The sequence below is a fragment of the Eptatretus burgeri genome, chromosome 4, assembly GCF_056783735.1.
Source record: "Eptatretus burgeri isolate ZD-2024b chromosome 4, Ebu_testis_v1, whole genome shotgun sequence".
Taxonomy (NCBI): domain Eukaryota; kingdom Metazoa; phylum Chordata; class Myxini; order Myxiniformes; family Myxinidae; genus Eptatretus; species Eptatretus burgeri.
Genome location: NC_140964.1, coordinates 69,776,612 through 69,800,611, shown reverse-complemented (window position 1 = coordinate 69,800,611; position 24,000 = coordinate 69,776,612). Strand labels below are relative to the sequence as shown.

General features: G+C 43.9%; 2 protein-coding genes across 9 annotated transcripts in view; one reads left to right on the top strand and one right to left on the bottom strand.

The window, feature by feature from the left end:
- The window catches only part of MASTL (microtubule associated serine/threonine kinase like), a 73,730-nt gene that overhangs the window by 7,317 nt on the left and 42,413 nt on the right, over positions 1 to 24,000 (top strand). For all 8 annotated transcript variants that reach the window (XM_085878582.1, XM_085878581.1, XM_085878588.1 and 5 more), the window contains 2 exons: positions 2,381 to 2,469; positions 2,597 to 2,703. In XM_085878582.1, coding sequence (XP_085734708.1) covers positions 2,381 to 2,469; positions 2,597 to 2,703 — 196 coding nt within the window. The remainder of the gene's footprint in view (positions 1 to 2,380; positions 2,470 to 2,596; positions 2,704 to 24,000) is intronic.
- The window catches only part of LOC147028301 (general transcription factor II-I repeat domain-containing protein 2A-like), a 132,050-nt gene that overhangs the window by 87,688 nt on the left and 20,362 nt on the right, over positions 1 to 24,000 (bottom strand). The window lies entirely within an intron of this gene.

Genomic DNA, 24,000 nt, shown 5'->3' with positions numbered 1-24,000 from the left:
AGGGTAAGACGATCCTTAACCACCTTACCTTGAACCCCAGAGAAGATCTTTCCTGCTTGGAGAGGAAGTTATCAGATGGCTTACTCTTCCAGAATAATCCCATCACGTCAGCATTAAAACCTCCTCCAGCATAAATCCCTTCTCTTCAATTAGTTCCATGAGTTGGGTAGTTTTTTGTAGCATCATTGTCAGCCGATGCTGCTTCCCCGACCAATTTACATGATGGAGGCCAAATCTTCTTTTGCCTTTCCCAACCAGCCCTTGCTGACTTGGAGCTTGTGGGTTGGCTTGGTTGAACTGCAGCCTTCGGCTGCCTCATTGTAATGTTGGTAAATCCGCAATGATTTCTCCTGTATCACGGGTCCACTCAAAGGCACTTTTTTCTGTGTTTGGTCTTCATCCAAATGAGCGGTTTAACTTTTTTATTATTACGATTATTTTTCCCCCCATCCTTTCAATACAAGGCGGCAGCACTTGAAGGGGTATTTGACTTGATTTCACGGATACACCACACAGTCGATTCATTGATTCCTTAATGGTGTTCCGCAGATGCTGCACTTTCACCTCAAGTCAACCAATCTGACAACTCTATCTTTATGCCCTACATCATAACTTTTTTCTTCCTTTTGGCACAATTAATTTTGTCCACCGCTTTACATGTGAGCTCTATTAAAAATGGTGCGCGAAAAACAACTCTAGGCTTGGAATGGGAGACGATTATACATGCACGGGCAGCAAACAATGACTCTTCTCAGCTCAAAAGACATGATTTCGTCAAAATGAATTCTCGCCACAACAAAATCGGAACACAATAGGTTGGCCGCGATTGGTTGAAACTCGCAATATAAAAACCCGTGATATTTGAGGGTTCACTGTTGTAAAACAAACAGAAGAAAAAAGTTTGCTCTGACCACTTTGTATCCTACTTTGATACAACTGGCCAAATTACCAGACCAAAGGTTGATACTCTTCTGACTGTTTAGTTTTCCAGAACACCTTAAAAAAGGTGAATATTGTAAAGAGGTATCCTCTTATTTTAACAAGTCTGGTGTTGGCGCAGTGGTTAGGGCAGCGGCTTGGGATCCAAAAGGTCCTGAGTTCAAGCCCCGTTGGGCCACTGAATTAATACACCAGGGGGTTGACTCAGCCTGTCATCCTTCCGAGGTCGGCGAAATGAGTACCAGTATACTGGGCCGGTGTATACCCCGGTTAAAATAGGTGTACCATATCCCTGTGTCGTATGAGGCGACCAGGGTTGCGTCAGGAAGGGCATCCAGCGTAAAACATGTGCCAAATCACTGCGGATCATACGGATGATCCGTTGTGGCGACCCCTAACGGGAGCAGCCGAAAGAAGAAGAAGAAGAAGAAGAAGAAGAAGAAGAAGAAGAAAAAGAAGTATCCTCTTATTTTAATAAGTGACATTGTGCTCACATATGCAATTTGCACTGTGATCCTGTGGAATGGCGTCGTTATCATGGCATCGGGCGTGCAGTGTAGATTTAAGTTTCTGCCTTTTTATTGAAAGTACATGGACAGATAATTGATACTGACCAACATTGCATGTCACATGAGGAATTTCATTTAGATTTTTTTTTGTTTGTGCAAGATGAATGACTTGTTTTTTTATGATAAAGATAAAATACAAAACACACTGGCATGGATTACTGATTCTGGTTCAAGAGTCGAGTAGTGAGGTTTATACAGGGCAGTTTGAAAGTGGATTTAAACAAGTATATCGATCATTAACGATGGACGGTACCGGTATACAAAACTTTAAGGTGCTTTACATGCTTCACCGCATCCCTGTTATGGTTCCGCCTTAGCACTTTGTTTGTGTTGCATATACAACATTTATTATTCCTGACATGATGCCTGAAAGTCTCAAAATAACAAGTTCTAATGCTTTGTGAGCAGTGAAGTTTTGATTTGGGGAAGTCCCAATATGGCAGCTATATGATCACATTTTATCTGTAATCTATTGGCCAATCCGGTATGCAGTCTTGTATTGACCAGTGTATTATTATGCATATTTTTTGTTTGTTTGATCTCATAGTCAAACAATGGTATCTTTCTTTCTTTCTTCCTTTCTTTCTTCCTTCATTCAAATGGCTGCTTCTTGTAATCTCATGACCAAATGGCACAAGCAATTTTCAAGTCATTTTGCAAATTTGTTGTGTTGAGGTGAAACACTTATTACCGGGCATAAAAACGTTTTACCTTTTCACATAAAAAAATTATAAATATACTGTATATCATGGACATGTACACCCATCTCTTTACCTCTTTACAAATGTTCAGGTACTTTACAAAGTGTGGAGACCCCTGCTTTACACTGGATTTTACAACTTGCTTTCTTCACACTTGTGCATCCTTTTCAGGGACCTGAAGCCAGACAATATGCTGATTTCGAACGATGGTCATGTCAAACTCACTGACTTTGGCTTGTCCAAAGTGTGCCTTAATCGTGGTAAGAAGCTCCACCTGTACCAATTTGATGAGCGTATTCCTGTACTCAAGTTTGTTCAGTTTCAAAAGAAAAATATACCTCTTCAAGATTTGTTTTGATGATTGACGCTGCACGTTTGTTCTACCAGAAATCAACATGGCAGACATCATGCACACACCGTCTATGCATGGAAAGAAGAATGCTCCTTCTCGCACTCCTGGCCAGATATTGTCACTTGTGAGCTCCTTTGCTTTTGTAAGTACTGATTCGGTTGGAAATCAAATGAGCTGCACTCATGTCGCAGTGACTGGCTGAGAATAAGATGAACTTGCTGTCTGTATCTGTGGTTCGAAATTGATAAGACCTATTTGAAATGTAGAAGTTGGTTGCTGTGACATTCTCATAAGTGTTTGATGCAATAAATTTTCCCCAATCGGGTATCACAAGTCTTGCGCTAATTAGGCTGAGCAAGCCTGATGTGTTCCAGGTCTGGGATGTTGTGAACCAGCGCCAATTAATCCCTTAGCGGGTCATTTATTAATCGTCCAAGAATAACTACCACAACCAGAATTTCCCTGTGACCAAGCATATATTATAATAAATGGTATGGGGAGGGGAATATACAAGATGTAATAAATGATACTGACCCCTTAACCCCTCCTGATTACGTGCCCATGCACGAAATGAATGATGGGGATTCCTTAATTACCCTAAGCCTAAGGGCCCAGTCAGCCATACCGTGGGAAGGACAAGACTGAAGCGATTTGTGGGCAAACCCATCGAGGCCTGCAGGATGGTTTGCACAGTTCCAGAAGAAGACGGAGGTGAACGTCCCATGCTGTGGGCTGAGGCGCAAGAGAGAGGCGTCGGCACCGACGATGCTCTACTCCCTTCCCCCTCACTCACCATTGGATGCTGTTTTTGGTCGGGTGAGTGGAGCGACCCTCTGTGACCTCCCACCCCGAAGCTTTGAGGTGTTGTGATGTTCTGACTGTTTCTTGTCATGACCTATGCGTCAAGGCCTCACGAATGGAATGCTAAAAAGCACATAAATGACATTGCAGAGGGTAAAACAGTAAACAATGGGTCAAAATGTTTGGTAATTTTGGACACAGACATTAGGATAGGTGGATGATATTGTTACGGTTGTGGGGTCGATGGAAGAATTTAATTGGGAATTTAGCATTGAATAGAGTAGTTTGGTCTGTGGATGTGTAGGAGGCATCTCAATAGTAAGGAACCTGTGAGCTTAAGTATTACGTGTCACCACATGAGGGGGGTGGTGTCGTGTTAATTAGCTCGGGTTTAAGAATAAGCTTCCCCAGTATGTAATCGCCCCTCTGTGATTTTTTTTTTTCCCCCATGTTTTTATATTTGAAGATCTGCAATAAAGGTGGGGAACACGTCCCTAAAATGACTACAAGCGGGCAGAAAACTCCACCTTCAAAGGGTGACAACAGGCGAAGTCATGCCCCCGAGGGATGATTGAGCATGACGTCAGAGGTTAACCAGGCGTGCCGAGCAGGCAGAAGCCCCACCTTCCCGGGCTTTGTGCGAGCAGGCTACGCTCCAGAGGCGGAGGATTGTTGGACGTGAGACGCCTAAAGAAGAGCGCATGGTAGGCATCATTGGAAGACCAAATAGGACAGAGGAGAGTGGAGTTCAGGGTTGGTTGCACATTGTTTTGGAGAGGAGCGCACACTGAGGAAGATGGCACGAACCTTGTATTCGTGTTGAGGCGATTTAGCTCGTGTGGTGAAGCAAGACGCTGACGTGTTTGGCTCTTGGTTGGGTGGATGAGGACGATCGGCGCACAAAGCCGTTGCACTGGGGCTCTGAGCCTTTGTGTGGAGTGCCGCTCACGGATTGCGTGGCGTGCATTTGTCCCTCTATGAGAGAAGCAACAAAGCGCCATTTTGTTGGGTGCGTTTGCACATGCGAATAGAAGTGCCTCAATTCCAAGTTCCACAGAGACTAGCTCTGGGCCAAGCTCAGTACAAGAATACTTAAAAGTAGGGGGTCTTCTTTTTATTTTGTTTTCCCTTTGTCTGTATTTGAGTCTTTGTGAAGAGGTTCCTTGACTGTAGAATTTATTTATTTCATGATTATCATTACCCTTTTGGATTACTGTCCTTTGTAAATATTTGTTTATTTTCATTAAATGCATTACTTTTAAGAAGCTGTATCCGTATATTTGTAGTGGGGTTCAAGTATAAACTCCCTCTGTGCTGTGCTTTCCCGTGCCTCCGTCCCTCCGCCATTGCACCCTGCCCCTCCGCATGCGTTATCTCTGAGGATCAACGTGTCCACCTCCTATTAATAAGGAACTGCTCGGCCCTCCGAAGGCTGGCGGTGTTAACTGCCCATCACTACAATTTGGGGTCAGGGGGGTTAACCTTGGTGGCCACCCCCATGACTATATCTAACTGGACATAAAAGCGATGCATATCTATTAGCACGATAAATTACTTGGCACTTACTCCAGGCGTTCACTTTAAGGAAGTAACTGCATCATTCTAAGCATTATTTACCCCCAAGGCACCATTTCCACAACAATTTTATTTGTAAAATACTCTGCTCAAGTCATCCCAATGTGTCGAAGTAAACCAGAGGTGTATCCACATAGAGAGAGGGAGAGAAAGGGAGGAGGACAAATACAAAAACTGTTGCATGACAATCAAATGTTGCATTTATAGACTTGCAAATTCAAGCTGTCACTTCATTGATTGAGATATTAAGGGAGAGATAGAGGGAGAGGGGGAAGGAAGAGGAGAAAGTTGGGAGGAGAGAGGAGAGGGAGGGGAGAGGAAGCTCGGAAGGAAGAAGGGGTGGGGGGGAGAGAGAGCGACACCTCACTAAATGTTGCTATACATTGGAAGAGGGAGGAGCAAGAGAGAAAGTGAGTGGGGGGGGGGGTAGGAGGAGGAAATAAAAAGATAGAAAGGTGAGGTGTGGAGGTGGGGTTAGCAAAGAGAATGATATGCTATGCTTAATGACCGAACACAAAAAAAAAAAAAAAAAAAATTGTCAGAACAGCTGGACACACGACGACGCAACAGAGTTTGTAAAGTAATTCGCTGCTACATCTGCAAAAACTTTGATATCCCATTTCCAGATAATTAATGGGACCATGAACCAAAAGCAACCACTGAAGACACGGAAGTACCGCTCGCGTACGACCTTGTTATCCCATTGAGCGTGAACATCGAAAACAAAGCATTGCGACCAGATATCATAACTTGGGTACAAAAAAGAGAAGGCATTGCTAATTGAGGTGTTAATACCAGTGATTTTGGACTAAATGATTCAGAAATCAAAACGACCAAATACCAAGACCTCAAGAATGAAGTTAAAACATCCTGGAAGCTGAAGAATACCAAAGTTGTACCAGTGATGATGAAGAACCTCACTGGAATGATGATGAAGAACCTCACAGAGATATTAAAAAACATACCTGGGAATATTACGACAAATGAACTACAGTTGGAAGCTGTCCTTGGCTCAGTGACGATCCTGAAGCGAGGCCTCGACACAAAACTTTGAGAGCAGAAAACTTCACAGCTTGGTCCGTGAATCGTGACCCCTTACTGAAATGAAGGTGGATACTTTGAGCCTGCCCTGGGAGGATTCCATTCCACATTCTGAAACCCACGGATGTAGATACCAATCAACGACACACACACACACACACACACACACACACACACACACACACACACACACACACACACACACACACACACACACACACACACACACACACACACACACACACACACACACACACACACACACACACACACACACACCCTTTGAGACCTGGGGCGTGAGCATTTAAAACCCACACTGTCTTCCTAGCAAAGGTCTGTCTGCATGCATGCTTGTACTACATGCAGCGACCTTTGCACCCCACCGGTCAGCTCACTCCGAATCTGATTTGTACATGCAAGTCCCCGCATTAGAGAAGAAAGGCTGGGGAGCGGGGGAGGGGTGAGAGAGAAGGAGGGAAGAGGGGAGGGATCGGACAGAGGGAGATGGATGGGGGTAGGGTTGGGAGGGAGAAAGAGGGGTGGGATAGGGGTGAGAGAGGGGGAGTGGTGAGGGATTCCGACAGATGACGCCCAGTTTATCATCCATCCGAGAGATGACACACACACTGATGAATCACCTGGCCTCTGAAACACCAGAGGACAGTTTAGACCTGCCCTGGGATTCGAATCCAGGCTACACAGAGCAAGCATGCATACCTCTTGGCTCTCTTGCCGTGATATAGCGATTCATTATTGCATAACTGAAAACATTTTTTTACTCATTATAATCAAATAATTTATTTTGATGACCTGCCTCCAGTATAGAACCACGGTGTCGCCATTGAAACTTAAACGCGCGTCAAGCGGCTTCACCAAGCAAAACGGTTGAAGAAACTTTTAAAAATGAAATGTTTAATATTTACAAGTACATTACACATCCCATGGACGGGTGGCAGAGGTGGTATTGGTCACGTGATTATGTTGTCTTTCGTGGTTCAGAGATCTGCAGTCATGATTTCGTTCCTTTTTTGCGTGCCATTTTTTTTCCGAATGAGGCGTTGATTCCTGAGTGGCTTTGATGGGTTGTAATTGAAGATAATCACGCGGAGACACCGAATATGTTGTCACAGCATTTTTTTTGAAAATGTCGTGCATTTACAGGTGATAATGAGCGAGTATGTACATTTGTTTCTAATGAGGAAGATCAGAAAGACTTGTCAACTGTGGTGGAGTTGTTTATTCACAAATGCCATTGGTCCTGGATATGATAATATGGAAAGGATACGCATAGGTACATTTGGAACATAATAAGGCATATCTGTCTATCTGTAATATAACCTTCTCTACTATAATGGAGATAAGTGTTTGTTATCCCCTCAGACGAAGCGTCAACGGTCCACTAAACTCAGTTATATTGTACTTAGTACACACCACTCTGGATTTCTATACTTTTTAGCTTGGTACATTTTGAAACGGTGAAGCCCCATATTATTTGACACGTGAAAAACAACAAAACTTGTGCTTTTCCTGAGTTAGTTCGAATAGGAAGTGTCGTGCATGGACCAGTTCATAAATGCAACTGCAATTGATATGTTGAGTGAGGTGCGATAAAGTCAGCGGAGGTGTTAGGTCTTACAAAATTTCCTTGTACATAAATAATATTGCGGTTGCTTACAGTGTCTTGCGTAGTAATGCAGAGATTGTTGTTTGATGTGGCTCGACTCGTGGCGACATATAATTGGCTGGAGAGAACATATCGGTTGGGAGGAATATGTCACCCTGTGGAGTGTCTGACTTTGAACCTTATTCACCGTAATGCCAAATGCCAGTTTAATGGGGAATCGTTGTCGGCACATTTCAAATGGGTACAAGTTATCGCTTGGCATGAGTGGAGTCCTTGGGATGAATAGCCTTTTCCCTGCGTGTATTGCAGCCGTGATCTCGGCTTCGATTACGAGAGGATGGAGTCCTCTTATAATGCATAGTGTTCCGTTGCAATGTGCATTTTTCAGGTCAAAATTGCGAAGGAGCATGATGCAGCACTAGTTTGTCAAGATGAGCTTATGCTGTGGTAATCCGAATGATTCCAAGTTGTGAATGAATTTGATTGAGTATTCGTGTTCATTGCCTTCTATAATACCTTTTGTATTCATACGATTCACCTGGGAACTTTTGAATCATGTGAGTATTGATATCGTTTACAGTTGTGTTTGTTGGTGAGATAATAGTTCGTAAGCATACCCATTCTTCATTTCTGTGTTGCTCCTCAAACCCGTCGAACATGAAGTCGCATAAATCTGAAGCATGGTTGGTTAGCATACGGTGTTCTTCTTTAATTCTATTTTTTCTGTAGTTGGCACTTTGTTCACGTCCATTCCCTGTGGGTTCCAAGTACTTTGCAAATTCTTCATTGTGTGATTGCCGAATTTTCATGTTTCACATGGGTTGTAATTGATGCACGTGATCGTGTGTGTGTGTGTGTGTGTGTGTGTGTGTGTGTGTGTGTGTGTGTGTGTGTGTGTGTGTGTGTGTGTGTGTGTGTGTGTACATATATATATATATATATATATATATATATATATATATATATATATATATATATATATATATATATATATAATATACTCTACATATATGTCAAAAGTTTTGGAACACCCCCATTTTTCCAGTTTTTACTGAAATTTAAGCAGTTTAAAGTTGCAATGTACTCTGAAATTAAAACATAGAACAAATAAACAAGTGCAGATAAAAAATAAATCATGGAATCGTTTTGTTTAACAAAATTTACTCTAAATTTTTGACTCATCAAAGTAGCCACCTTTTGCAGATATAACAGCCAAACATACTCGTGGCATTCTTTCTACAATGGAAATCAAATATTGTTCAGAAAGTTCTTCCCAACACTGTTTCAGAAGTTCCCACAAATGTGTTGCACTTGAAGGTTGCTTTGCGTTCACCCTTCTGTCCAGTTTATCCCAAACCAGCTTATTCGGGTTTAAGTCTGGAGACTGTGCTGGCCATTCCATGATTTGAAGCCTACCGTCTTGTTCTTTTCTTCTAAGGTAGTTCTGACATAGCCTGGAGGTGTGTTTTGGGTCATTATCTTGCTGTAGGATGAACCCCTGATCAACTATGCGTAGACCAGAGGGTATTGCATGGTGCTGCAAAATGCTGTGGTAGCCCTTTTGGTTCAGGGTGCCAGTCACTCTGTGCAAGTCGCCGACTTGGATCCGGCAAAAGAGCCCCAGATCATCACGCTTCCTCCTCCATGTTTGACAGTTGGTGTCACACTGAGGAACTATCCTTTTGCCGACTCGATGGTGTACAAAAACTCTGTGTGATGAACTGAAGATATCAAATTTTTATTCTTCGGTCCATAAGACCTTCTTCCAGTTTTCAGTAGTCCACTGGCGGTGCTTCATGGCCCAGGCAAGCCTCTTTTTCTTATTTTGCCATCTTAGCAATGGCTTTTTACTGCCACTCGACCTGTCAAACCTGCAGCTCGAAGTCTTCTCTTCACAGTTGAAACTGAGACTTCCTTACTTTGACCAGTGTTAAGCTGTGCTTGAAGTTGCCCTCCTGTGAGCCACCTGTCATGCAAGCTGTTGACTCCTAGAAACTTGTCTTCTGATTGTGTTGTGGCTTTGGGTCTGCCAGACCTCTTCTTGTCAGTTTCCTCCAGTTTTGAAGTGCCTTTTGATGGTGTAGGAAACTGTACTCACTGACACCTTCGCTTGCTTTGCAATTTCTCCAAAGGAAAGACCTACACTTTTAAGGGTTATAATGGTCTGTTTGTCTTCCCTTGTTAATTGTCTTTTTCTTGCCATTATGATAGCAATATACTACTTCCTGCAGTGAAATATTGTCCAAGTAATGCTTTGAGGGTGTAACAACACAGTCTGTTCCAACCCTGCTTTTGTACAGGCAGAGGGTTTGCAACTAATCAACAAAAGTGGGGACACCTGCAGGAATTGTTTGCATCAACTTTCAAGGCTTAATTTACTTCCATTGCTGCAGAACAGCTGCAGTTTCTAACCCATTACTTGTTCCCTGAAAAGGGTCTTTCTTACAACTCTGAAATCTACATTATTTTTTAGTTTTTGGTATCCTATAGCTTTTTTTTTAACCTCTGGCAGTTTATCGCTTTGCTTTGTACTATTTCAGGTTATTCACTGGACTTGAATTGCTTCAATTTCAGTAAAAACTAAAAAAAGGGGGTGTTCTGAAACTTTTGACTGGTCGAGTGTGTGTGTGTATATACATGAACTCTTGAAGCAGGCATTTATGGATAAGCAGTCCGTGCCCTGCTGCCATGTCACACAACTGGTAATATTTGTTCTTTTCGCTCGAGATTGGAAACAGTCAGACCACCAAACAGCGCAGTGCTGTTTCTTATGTCTTGTCGAGAGCGTTCCATTCATTCAAATACGTACTTGTGACCCATGCTAACTTCGTCGATGATGAGTATTTTGGCAAGACGCATAAGTTTGGTGCTGGAGTCATTATTTGAGATATTGCAAGTAGAATACTCTGCAACATTGATGGGTATTTTTCATCGTGAATGTGGCGTACCTCCGTTGCGTAGTCGAGTCGCTGTTATACCGGACAATGCCGTGGCGAGTGCGATGTATTTTCCATTCAGATGGCATCCATAATTCTATTCAGTAGGAATGTTTTTCCAGTTCCTCCACTGGCATTCAGACAGAATATTTTGCCGCTGTCATTGTGAATGGAATCCATGACTATGTCAAAATTGTATTTTTGTTCATCGTTCAATGTGGGATACAATTGGTGTACGTTTCATGCGAGTGATTCAATGTCGAAGTGTTTCTTCTCTGATGATTCGACTTTGAGCCGCAACAATTTCTTTACGATAAAGTTTTTTTTAATTTTTTTTTTTCACTCTCCTCACTCAAATTATCGAATGCCTGTTCATCATCGGTACGAATTGCTGTGTACATCGCTTTTGTAAGTGCTGTAGTTTTTAAAATTAGCAGTTTGTAGCGATTTCATGCATTATGAGTTATGATTTTTCACGATCTATTCTCATGGACTAATTAAATGTATCATCAAAATATTATTTCGGCTTTGAGGATTGGATGTCGTCTTGACAAAATATGTCGACATCTGGAGTGAACTCTGATAATTGAAAGAAATAATGACACTTATAACTAAGCCTATATTCCTATTTACTTTAAGCAAGCAATACTATGGTCCCTCCCTCCGTATATACGAAAATGTAAAATTTCCAAAGCATTAAATTTATCTTTTTCTTCTGTTTCGAGAATTGTATTGAGTGAACAAAAGATTTCGGAATGTGCCAAAATTAACCAGCTTCATTGAGCTGAATGATTTAATGCATTCACTGCTTGATTTAATACATTCGCTGCTTGACAACCCTGTCCCCCTGAGGGACTGCTTATCCATCGCATCTGCCATATCTGTTTGTATATTTTCTGAGGTTTTGCAAGGTGCTCTACAAGGAATCAAAGCAAAGCTGGTGAAAATGGACATTTTAAAATAATGTTATAAAGTTTGCGAGGACCGCGAACTGATGTGACGTGACGTGGGCAACGTGGCGGATTATCTGCAATGCTTATCACGGGCGATTCAACTTTGCGATGTCACCAGTGTTGCACTATGTTAAAGAGCAACTCCTTTGTGGATGAGGTCATTGTTTGAACGAATTTATTTAATTTCATTAACTGTTGTACACAGGATAAAGGCTGGGTTTAAAATTAAAGGGATCCTATATGGTATGCATATGTGGCGTGGCCAGCCGTTCCTTATCAACCATTTAATTGGAGTTGCTTGCTTGGGTGCTTAAGCCCCTTACCGAGCACCCGACAGTCGATAGTAGTACAGTTTGTGTCCCGATCAGGATGTACAGTCGGCAGTTGCTCCAAGGTCGAGGTACATGATTTACAAAGGTTATATGTTTGTCTTTGTGAGTTTCAAAGCAAAATATTGTTGCGGTTCTCAGGACGACATGCATCCAACAGATAGTGTCCCAAGACAGTTATTCTGTTATTATACATGTAGATAGTCCCTTTCCTTTTGTTTAGCAGAACAACAAGGGAGTGCGTTGCGATTATCTCATAACTAGGTCTGCTTAAATCATTTTCTTCTACATTTCGTCCCTACTCTTCTTTTCGTCTGATTATTCCTGAGGTAAATCAGCGCGTGCGGTGCCGCGGTGAGGAAACTGCTGCACAGAGCCCTCGTTCCCGGGTGAGCCCTAAACCCGGCGTGTGCGGAGAGTTATGCAGTGCGTTTGGCCGTGCGGGATTATCGACTCGGGCTTCCGATGGTCTGGGGAGGATTACCGGTTGCATTAAAAAGGCATACAAATGAATACCTTTTAAGAGGCTGCACAAATGGTGTTTTTTACAACACAGGAAACACAGCCGGCACGACTCCCACGCTGCACGAAACGCGTATGGAGGCCGATAAATACGACTCCACGCCATGATGGGCGGGTTACGAGTGTGTGGAGTAGAAGCGGCTTATTCCTTTTCAACCTCAATATCCGACACATATTGGTGTTCGCCTCGTGCACACAAAAGCGGAGTTGTGTGAACGCGAGTGCTGGCCACGTGCGTAATGGCTGAACCGCACACACTGTATGGAATGTGCTCAAAAGCAGACACGTACACCGCTCGTGAGACATGCATGGATTTATCCATGGCGATGTACTTTCGGTCCTCGCTGGCAGCAGCGAATTCTCCACGGATGGTGAACGTCTTCTTGTCTCTCTGGCCAGCGAAGCTGCGATCGGGCTAGAGAATGTACAGTGCGGGCCACGTTTGCATGCGCGTTAATAGACGCTGGTCGAACGCCCGAGCGGGCATGCGGGACCTTCGACCAGACACCCGGGCATGGCCTGGGGTTTTTTGCAGGACGATTCGCGTGCCAATTTTGGTGTGGGTGATTCGTGTCATGTCGTGGGGTCAGAGCGAAATATGTTCACAGTCTGGGATGGCCTTGCCGGAAACGAAGTGAGGCGGTTTCCGGCCCAAGTTGGCGGGCCATGTGAGGGATCGGGGCCAATCGGAGTGCCCGATTCAGGTGATGATGTTTCGATTCGGCATGGTCCCTCCCCCAGAGCTGGAAGTGCAATGAAGGTTGGAGCAGTCCCTCTTGCCTCGCTTTCTCTTGCCTCTTGCTGCTCTTGCTCTTTCTCCGCCTCTCTCCCGCTCTCGCCTCACCTTGTCGACCCCACCACGACGCGCCTCCTGCTGCCCGGACTCCACCTCCTCATCTCCGCCCACGCGACGTCTACACCACCCACCTACCTGGCCCTGCCTACCACTCCACCTTCGCACTCCGCCCATTCTCCACTCAAGCTCCTCCTTCATGAACAGTCTCCACACGTGCGGCTGAAGCCAGACAATGCGCCCACTCTTGGGTACCCACACCACCGAGCATCCTTCCCCCCCCCCGAAACGCATTGGTGGCGCGTCGTGATATCAAGCACAAAGGTACAGAGAACGTAGCCTCAACTGCTTTCCCTTCCTGGTTCAAAACCCCCTCTTCATCTGGTTGTCTGTGTGTGTCCTGGTGCCTGTCTGCTTAAGTAAAACCACAGAAGATCGTTATTGTTATTTTCATGTTAAGTCTGCTCTGTGTCCCCCTTTTCTGAGTTGACTGTTAATAAATTATTTTTAGGAATGTTCCCTGCTCATTTTTGTCTTTTCTTCCATTGGTCCAGCATGGTCTGAATCCTACTTCAGCTGGGACTTTATTCCCAACGATCCGTTCCTTTTAGCCAGTACGTCCTTGGCAGTGTCGCTCGGCTGCATCCGATCCGGAAAAGTGATCCGATCCGGTTTGGATAAGGCGTACCGAGGGCGTGTTCCCCGGTGATTAAATCACGTGATTAATCAGGTAACCCGATTAACCCATAGACGGGAGGACCCTAGGTCACGCGGTTGAGTTATTGGCATCCACGGTCGGTTAAGCGACCCGCCGCATCACGGAATTATCCGTGTGCGATGGCCTACAATTCTGGGGAGTCTGGTGGGAACTGACATAGCTTCCCCCACCTCATGCTCTGGTCACCCGAACCCCCGGCCCGCAGCAATATATTTGATAACTCCTGCTATCTGAGCCATTTGCCGTATTGACGTGTTTTCTGAATTTCAGAGCCACATTTTTTTTTCCACCCGTCACATGACGATTGGCAGCTGCTTAAAAAATTAATGTTCATAAATGTACATCTTCCTAAAACGTCTATAATGCAACATTGCTTTGATAACTTGTTGATTGAATTTTCCCCAAAACAATGGTGAAAATACTCAAGGTTTTTGAGTTGTATACAGTATATATTGCAGTCAGTAATCGCACTGACTCCAATCTGCAGATTCCTGAAGAATTGCCTATATCGGCCATGGTGTGTGCGTGCGTGCGTGCGTGCGTGCGTGCGCGCGCTCGTTCATAAAGCATAACATTTTCTCCATGCTTAACTCCCCTCACCTGCCTCTATTTCTCTATCTCTCTGTTTAATCCTCGCTCTGCCCTCACGAAATACAGAGCAGCATCCTCCCACACATCTCTCTCGCTCCTCTCTCCGGACGTGTCCGGGTGGTGTTTGTCTCCGGGAGGTATTTATCATATGACCAGAAAAAAATGGATTTCAGACATTATTTTGTTTCCATATTCACTGTTATTCTTTGCAGAATCATTTTGTTGAAACAGTATTAATTGTAATTAACGCTCTAGCACACGTCTGCCTTCCCTTCCCCCACACCTCCTTGCTCCCCCAACCTCCTTGCTCCCCCAACCTCTTTGCTCCGCCTCCCTTCTCTCTCCCCCCCCTTCCACCTCATTCTCCCTTTTCTTTCTCTCACTCTCCTTTTTCTCTCCCCCCTCCCATCCTCCCTCCACCCCCTCCTAATACAGTGCAGCACCATATTACTACACCTCCCTCTCTCTCCCCCCACCACCTCTCTCTCTCTCTCTCTCTCTCTCTGGACAGTGGTTATGTCTGGGCAGGGTTTGTCTCCAGACGTGTCCGGATGCTATTTATCTCCGTATGTGTCCGAGCGGTGTTTGTCTCTGAGGATTATTTATATTTTATATTATGGGTGGTAGAAAATGAATTTCAGACATTATTTTGTTTCAATCTTTGCTGTTATTCAATACAGAATCATTTTGATGAGACGGTATGAATCGTAATTAACGCTCCACTGCACATCTGCTTTCCCTTCCCCCAACTCCTTCTCACTCCCCCACCCCTCCTCACTCTCCCTTCCTCCTTGCTCCTCCCCCCTCCTCCCTTCTCTTTCCCCTCCACCTCTTTACTCTCTCTTCTCACTCTCTCCCCCCTCTTTTTTCCCTCTTCTCAGTATTCCCATCAGCAAAGCGACGGGTGGTATTTGCTAGTATATATGTGTTGGGAATGTAATGGCAGACGAAGGAACAGCAGGTGGGAACTCACTCATTAATTCCTTAAACCTTGTGTTCACTCTGAGATTGGAGTATATTGTGTTCATGAACAACTGGTTGAACTTGCTGTGAATCCACATCCCATCTATCCATCCATCCCTCCCCCCCCATCTCTTTGTTTGTCCTCCCTCTCTCACCCCTCTTTCAAGTTTCATAAAGCGATGAACAATGGGTGGTTGTGATAAGTTCCCACAGGTGGTTATGTAGTGGTTTGGAGGTGGTTATGTTGTGCTGTGGTGTTTGGACGGTTGGGAACGTTTTTGGTGGTCGGGGCTGCTGGTGGGTTTGATGCCACGGTTTTAATTTTGGTATTCGGTTTGGGTTGAGAGATTCTGGTGCTTATTGCATTTTGGTTGTAAAACGTGTGCTGAAATTAAACAAAAGCAGAAAATGCTGGTGCCTCGGAGCATTTATAAGCATTGCCGCTGGGGTACGATGGGCTCTAGGGTCTCTTGGCCTGAACTGAGTTTTGGGGTTTGGACTGTGGGATTGGGCTCGGTGGCTTGGGATCTGAGGATCCTGAGTTCAAATCCCACTCGGCTGTTGAATTAATGCCAGGTGGGGTTGACTCTGCCTGTCTTCATTCCGAGGTCGGCAAAATGAGGGCCAGCTTGCTGGTATCCTGTGTCAGAGTGGCGACCCATCCAGGATTGTGCCTAATAGCCAAGGAGACTGCTCAGGCAGCACCAATGCTCTGCACAGAGTATGGTCCCAATGTATGTATATATATATATATATATATATATATATATATATATATATATATATATATATATATATATATATATATATATATATATATATATATATATATATATATATATATATATATATATATATATATATACACATAATACATGAACCCAAAGGGTGTTCCAAAAAGGACTGGACAATGTTGGTTGTTGATATATTTAGAACCACAAATGACACAACGATATCCTTTAGTTTATATTCTGCAGAAACTCATAAAGTTTTGTTCACACCATCAATACACCTCAATGTGAGCTCTGTTTGTTGGGCGCAGGACATCAAGGCGGTACGCAAGTTCTTGCCATGTTCGGCTCAGCATGTTTGCATCCACCAATGCGCATCTGAGAACAAAGATCCTGCAGGTTTGCCACCTTGGTGTTGTGGACAACAACATCTTTGACAAACCGCCATAGAAAAAAAACATCAAGAGGGGTGATGTCTGATGATCGTGGGGGCCAGGTGGTTTGTCCATATCAGTCAATCCAGCAACCTGGAAATGTTTCATTCAGGACGGCCTGAACGACTAAGGCCCAATGAGGGGGAGTGCCATCCTGTTGAAAAATATCAGGTTGTCAGTCTTCAATCTGTGGGAAGGTGAATCCTTCCAACATGTTCATGGAAATGGTTGAGGTCACTGTATCCTCCGCAAAGATAAACGGACCCACCAAGCGGTTATGGACAAGGCCACATCACACATGGACCTTTGGACTGTCGCGTATGTGTTCAATAACCACGTGGGGGTTTTCAGAGCCCCAGATCCTCACATTGTGCTGGTTGACCTTCCCCTATACATGAAAGCAAGCTTTGTCTGTGAACATGACCTTTCCATGAAATCTTCGTCATCCTCTACACGACTGAGCATTTCCAAGGCAAACACCTTGCGTTTGGGTCCATCCTTTGGTTTGAGTTCCTGCAGAATCTTAACCTTTATGGGAATAAAGCTTCAGTCTTTTTTGTGAAATCCAGTGTACAGTGGTGGTTGGTATTCCCAGTTCTTTGGATGTCTGTAAAATTGATTTTCTGGGATTAATTCGATATGGATTAAGTCCAAGTCAGGTCTTTCCTGCGTTTTTGCATTTACAAACCAACAATAACAGGAATCACGTCCTTGAAACAACAAAAAGCGAGCCAAACGCGCCGAGCAGGCAGAAGCCCTGCCTTCCCGGCTTCATGCCAACAAGCCACGCTTGGAGGTGGATGATTGATGAGCATTATGTCAGAAGTGAGGAGGAAGAGCAGATGCTTTTGGTGGGTTGAGTTTGGTGTGGGGAATGTGGTCGAGAGACGATGGAGCGAGGAGATGGCGTGTAAGATTAAGGCATTACGGATGGCTTTCCTTCGACGCATGAAGAAGACTGCACGATTCTCGTGTTCGTGCTGAGGCGAATTGGCTCACATCGTGGAGCAAGACGCTGGCCATTGACTCTTGAGTGAGTCGCATGAGACAGGCCTCGAAGCCTCGTGTACATCACCGAAGGGAGCAGCGCCATCCTGTAGAGAACAGTGGCGTTGGCAAGCGTGATCGACGAGGAGGCTGCACGGCGGTTCCTGAGCCCTGGCATTGAATACCGCCTCACAAATTACCTCATGTACATTTCCTGCCCAGAGAACGGCTCGGCACCATTTTGGGCGCATCTTCCCGCGCAGGACGAAGCGGCTCGACCCCAAAGTTCAATAAAGATGATCTCTGGACAAAGCTAAATGCCAGAATAAAGAGAGGATTTTGTTTTCTTTTGTTTTTCCCTTGTCTGTTTTAAAGTAAGTATGTGGAGGCACCTCAACTTTCGGCTTCAATTGTCCTCACGTTTTATTATTACATTTTGAATTATTACCCTTGTAAATATTTTGTCTATTTTCATTAAATCCCCGTGTTTATTTTAAGTTACTGGTGTTGTCTATTTGGCGTGGGTTCGAGTATAAACCCTTGTGCTGTGTTCCTTCTGCTCCGTCGGTAGCTCTGAGGATCACATGTTTGCCTCTAAGGAAAACCGCTCGACGATCCGGCCTGGTCGGTGTTAACCGCCCGTCCATGCCAATTTGGTCAAGGGGGGATTAACCTAACCGACCACAATAATATATAACAAAGGGCATCATTGAATCATTTGTGATCGTCTAAATACATTAACAACCAAAGTTGTCTTGGTATTTTTGGAACACCATTATATATTTATATTTATATTTCTATATATATATATATATATATATATATATATATATATATATATATATATATATATATATATATATATATATATATATATATATATATATATATATATATATATATATATATATATATATATATATATATATATATATATATATATATATATACAGCTCTGGAAAAAATTAAGAGACCACTGCAAAATTATCAGTTTTTCTGGTTTTACTATTTATAGTAAAATGTGTATGTATGTGTTTGTGTTTGTGTTTGAGTAAAATGAACATTTTTGTTTTATTCTACAAACTACTGACAACATTTCTCCCAAATTCTGAATAAAAATATTGTCATTTAGAGCATTTATTTGCAGAAAATGACAACTGGTCAAAATAACAACAAAGATTCAGTGTTTTCAGACCTCAAATAATACAAACAAAACAAGTTCATATTCATTTTTAAACAACACAATACTAATGTTTTAACTTCGGAAGAGTTCAGAAATAAATATTTTGTGGAATTACCCTGATTTTCAATCACAGCTTTCAGGCCTCTTGGCATGCTCTCCACCAGTCTTTCACATTGCTGTTGGGTGACTTCATGCCACTCCTGGCGCAAAAATTCAAGCAGCTCGGCTTTGTTTGATGGCTTGTGACCATCCATCTTCCTCTTGATCACATTCCAGAGGTTTTCAATGGGGTTCAGGTCTGGAGATTGGGCTGGCCATGACAGGGTCTTGATCTGATGGTCCTCCATCCACACCTTGTTTGACCTGGCTATGTGGCATGGAACATTGTCCTGCTGGAAAAAACCAATCCTCAGAGTTGGGAAACATTGTCAGAGCATAAGGAAGCAAGTGTTCTTCCAGGCAACCTTGTACGTGGCTTGATTCATGAGTCCTTCACAAAGACAAATCTGCCCGATTCCAGCCTTGCTGAAGCACCCCCAGATCATCACCGATCCTCCACCAAATTTCACAGTGGGTGCGAGACACTATGGCTTGTAGGCAGGCCTCTCCAGGTCTCTGTCTAACCACTAGACGACCCGGTGTTGGGCAAAGCTGAAAATTGGACTCATCGGAGAAGATGACCTTACTCCAGTCCTCTATGGTCCAATCCTTATGGTCTTTTGCAAACCTCAGCCTGGCTCTTCTTGGCTTCTCATTGATGAAGGGCTTTTTTCTCGCTTTGCACGACTTCAGCCCTGCTCCAAGGAGCCTGTTTCGAACCATCCTCGCCGTGCACTTCACCCCATCTGCCATTTGCCATTCTTTTTGGAGGTCACTTGATGTCATCCTACAGTTGTTGAGTGACATTCAAATGAGTTGGCGGCCATCCCTGTCAGTGGAAAGTCGTTTTCACCTTATGCCACTCAGTAGCTTTGTTGTCCCCAATGTCTGCTGCTTGACCTTGCTCTTATGAACCGCAGTCTTTGAAATTTTAACTATGGAAGCAACGTGATGCTCACTGTATCCCCCTTCCAGTAAAGCCAGAATTGAACCCTTCTTTTCAACTTTTTTGGCATGGTCAATAGTTATTTTTTTGATTCCAATTACTTTTGAGGTTCTACTAGCACTGTTTTTGCCATCCAGCTGGTCCTATTGCAAGAGGATAGTGATGACTACAGCAGTGGTTGTTATACTTTTCCTTGTTAAATAAGATTCGGTTCAGGTGATCACCTAATCAGTACCTCACTAAGTAGAATGAGGAGGTGTGCCTGTGTTGGAATTCAACAGACACTGGAATGGAATGGCTGCTATACATGTAGAGATGCTGATTTAAATTTTTTGGAGTGGTCTCTTATTTTTTTCCAGAGCTGTATATATATACATATACATATATAGAGAAATATGCATTAGAATGCATTAGATCCATGCATCCATGCATTAGAATTGGCGAAGTAAAGGAATGGCAGGTTATGAACATTGTTGAAACATCGCGGCTTGGTGGACTTGCCAACAATGAAGCCTCGCTTATCACTGCCATCGAGATTACACAACAAAAGAACAGTCAGGCGGTCTTTTGGAACTTTACCTCTGGCTGGCTTGTCACTGGCACTTGTTGGAGAACCACGGGGCATGGCCTTTATAAAAAGGCCTGTTTTGTCAGCATTGCAAATGTCTTTCTCTGCATAATTCGCAAGCAAGTCTGGGAACACATTTTTAATCCAGTTGCCTGCCGCTGCACCATCAGCTGCCGCTTTCTCACCATGGAATTTCTTGAATGAAACGTTGTTCGCTTGCTTCCAGCGCATCAGCCAACCGTTACTAGGTTCAAACTCAACACCAAACGAAACGGCGAACGAAGCAGCCTTCTCTTTGATGATAGCCTGTTACGACAGCATTGCTTGCACGAGTTTGATGGAACCAAGCAGTTGTTGCATCATTGATGTCTTAGTGGATGCTGTCATGGCTACACTTTCTGTTTATGTTGGAGTTGTTGATGACTGATACGAAGTGACTTCTCATCTTTGACAATTTTGCTGACGGTCGACAATCCAATGCCATATTTTTTTCACGACATCGGCTCTCGTCAGCGATTTCGACTTTAAAGAATCCAAAATTTCAACTTTCTCCGCAACACTCAGCGTTTTTCGAGCGGACGCCATTGCGATGAAGCAAAACTACCACTTCCTCATTCGGGATTTCCGGAAAACTACTGTATAGGAAAGTGAAACTAACGCGTCAACCGATTGATGCCAGCTTTTCCTGTGGCTTCTGATAGAAAATTGTACTTTTGTGTTGAAAAACATGTTCTTATACGTCGGTTTTCTTTGTACGCCTGTTTCTTATATGCGGGTTTCCCCGTATACATTTACATCTGAACATGTTCGGGAATAAGAAAACGTGTTCTTGTACGCGGGTTTTTCTTTTATCCGGGTCAGACTGTAATTACCTCCCAGTCTATCGAAGTTTGGACAATGCTCGACCAATGGAAGGAAGGTACAAACACGGACAGGTTGGAAGTCAACAAATGATTTATTAATAAGAAAATAAAGAAATAAAAAGAACTCTTTATTTCCTGAGGTAAATAAGTGAATAAATTCCAAAGCAATCGGAATGAATAATTAATCAGGCAAAATCGATCAAAATGGCAGGAAAGAGACAGAGAGCAGATGCTTATCTGGGGTTGACTTAGTTACAACTAAACACAGATAAGGGTTCCCAGCAGATGTATGTATATGAATCTGTATGTATATATATATATATATGTGTATATATGTATATGTATATATATATATATATATATATATATATATATATATATATATATATATATATATATATATAGATATATATATATATATAGATATAGATATATATAGATATATATATATATATATATATATATATATATATATATATATGTATAGATATATATATATAGATATGTCCTTTTGAGGTCCCCCCTCCAGTTCCCAAGGGACTCCTGGAGGGGTGTACCTCCCAAGTCCCAACGGTGCCTCACTCCCGCAGGGTCCGAGCCATTTGCCCGGGGAATTTACCACCCCTGTCCGTGTCTGTCCGTGCCCCACGTCGTCCCGCTTACTCTCCCAAGCCATCGGACTCGCACTCTGCACACCCACCGGAACAGTCATACTGGGTGCTCGCATTAAGCCAAAAGATCCCGCGGCCTCTATTCTCCCCAAGCTCGGCATGCACACCCCCGCATCGGGCAACCCTCCTACTCTGCCCTGTGACGCCGGCCCCACCTAGGCACGATCCGCCTCGAGGGAGTATATCCTCTCCCCCTGTTCCCGAAGGAGGTCACCCTGCCTCTCACACCGGGTCTCCACACATTCCGCCAGTTTCCTCTCCATTTCCTTTATTTTCCCCTCTATTACCTCATTTAGTTCTCCCATCTCCCGTTCTCCTCCTTTTTGCGTCCCAAGCGATAGCTCCCCGATTTTCTCTTATTTGCTCCACTTCCCCTTTTACCTGTGTCACCTCCTTATTTGTCTTGGATATTTCCTCCCCCGTCGTCCTAAACCCCTCTTTCATCTCGCCCTCTTGTTTTTCTATCCGTTTCCCCAGCTCCACTGTCTTTTCTTCGGCTTTCCGCTCCATTTCCATAATTATTTCCTCATGTCTCTTTCTACATTCATCCCCCACGGCCTTTAATCCCTTTTGTGTCTCCGCTTTTACCTCCTGTCCCAATTTTTCAACTCTCTTCGTCATGTCTCGATGTCTCCTTTCACACTCCCCTTTTATTTGGTCTTGTCCTTCTTTTACTTTTCCCATTTCTTCCGCGACCGTCACCATTTTCTTTTTTTTACGTCTTTCTCGTCCGCCTTCACCGCGGACTGCACCTCTTCTACATTCTTTTTCAACCCGTTCACCTCCGCTCGTATCATGCCTACTTCCTCTTTCAGTTTATCCTGCAGGCCTATACCCATGCTCTGCATCTCACCCCGCAGTGTTTGCGTATTTGCCTCCATGTTGTTTTTTTTATTTCTTTCTTCAATTCTTCATTTATTTCCTTTTTCATTTGTTGCATATTCGCATTCATTTTGTTATTCATCCTGCACACATTTGTTTTTATTTCGTTCATTTGTTGCGTATTTCCATCTATCTTGTTGTTTAATCCGTTATTAATTTCTGCCAGCATTGCAAATAACTGCGCCATGTCGAGTGCACTTGGCTCAGCCGATTCTGCAAGGATCGGGGGGTTTTGGCGGAGAGGGAGAGGGGAGGTGTCGTACACTGCGGCCGCTGCTGCACCCATTTTGGGTTCTGGGCTCGGTTGGGGGGGAAATTGTTCCTGCATCACAATGGGAATGTCCTGCACGGGGATTTCATCCTGGACCATGGATTCTAACACTCCCACATCCATTTCTACTACCCCTGGCTCCCGCTTACCTTGAGACTCCATCTTATTTCACGTACGCGATTAATTTAGCTCACTCGTAATTTTGGGGGAACGGGGGTCGCCTCGCACACCCCTGGTCCGTTCCCCGTGAATTTAGCTTGGAGGCGGGGTGGATTCGAATCCCACTTCTGACACCAATGTTGCGAATTCGTGCCCCGCCGGCGTGCGAACGACCGCGTGTAGCCAATAGCGGCCGCTTCGCCCACCGAACGTGCAATTCAGTCGTGACCCTCTCGGAACAACGCCGGGAGCTAGTCACGGGTGGGGGTTTAACCTCACCACAACTCAGTCCGCATTCTGATCGCCGAATCCGATCCGATCGCCGAATGGTTGATTTACCTAAGTACCTGCGCGGATAGCGTACCGAGGAGTTGTACCACGCCACAGGTCGACTCTGGAAATGAACCGCTTAAGCGGCTCGTTCCGTGCTACAGGGATAACCGAGCGGAGTTATCGTCGACCTTGACGGTTCAGATTAGTTACCGGGTCTTTTCAACCCACTATTAATCCCTTACGTAATACAAGATGGAGATTCAAACAAAGGAAAGGACGCAGCGAAACGGGGAACAATTGGACCAGAACATTTATTCCGCGCCACACGGCAGCATGGAAGGCACGTATATTTCAGTCAAGCAAGAAAACACAATAAAAGCAAGCGAAGAGACACACGCAGATCTACAACCGAATAATGCAATTCACACAGCAACACTTAAAACAGTTCTACTTCACCAGACTTGCCTTCACCAGTTCTACTTTACTTCACCAGTTCTACTTCGCCACACATACACGTTTACACAAA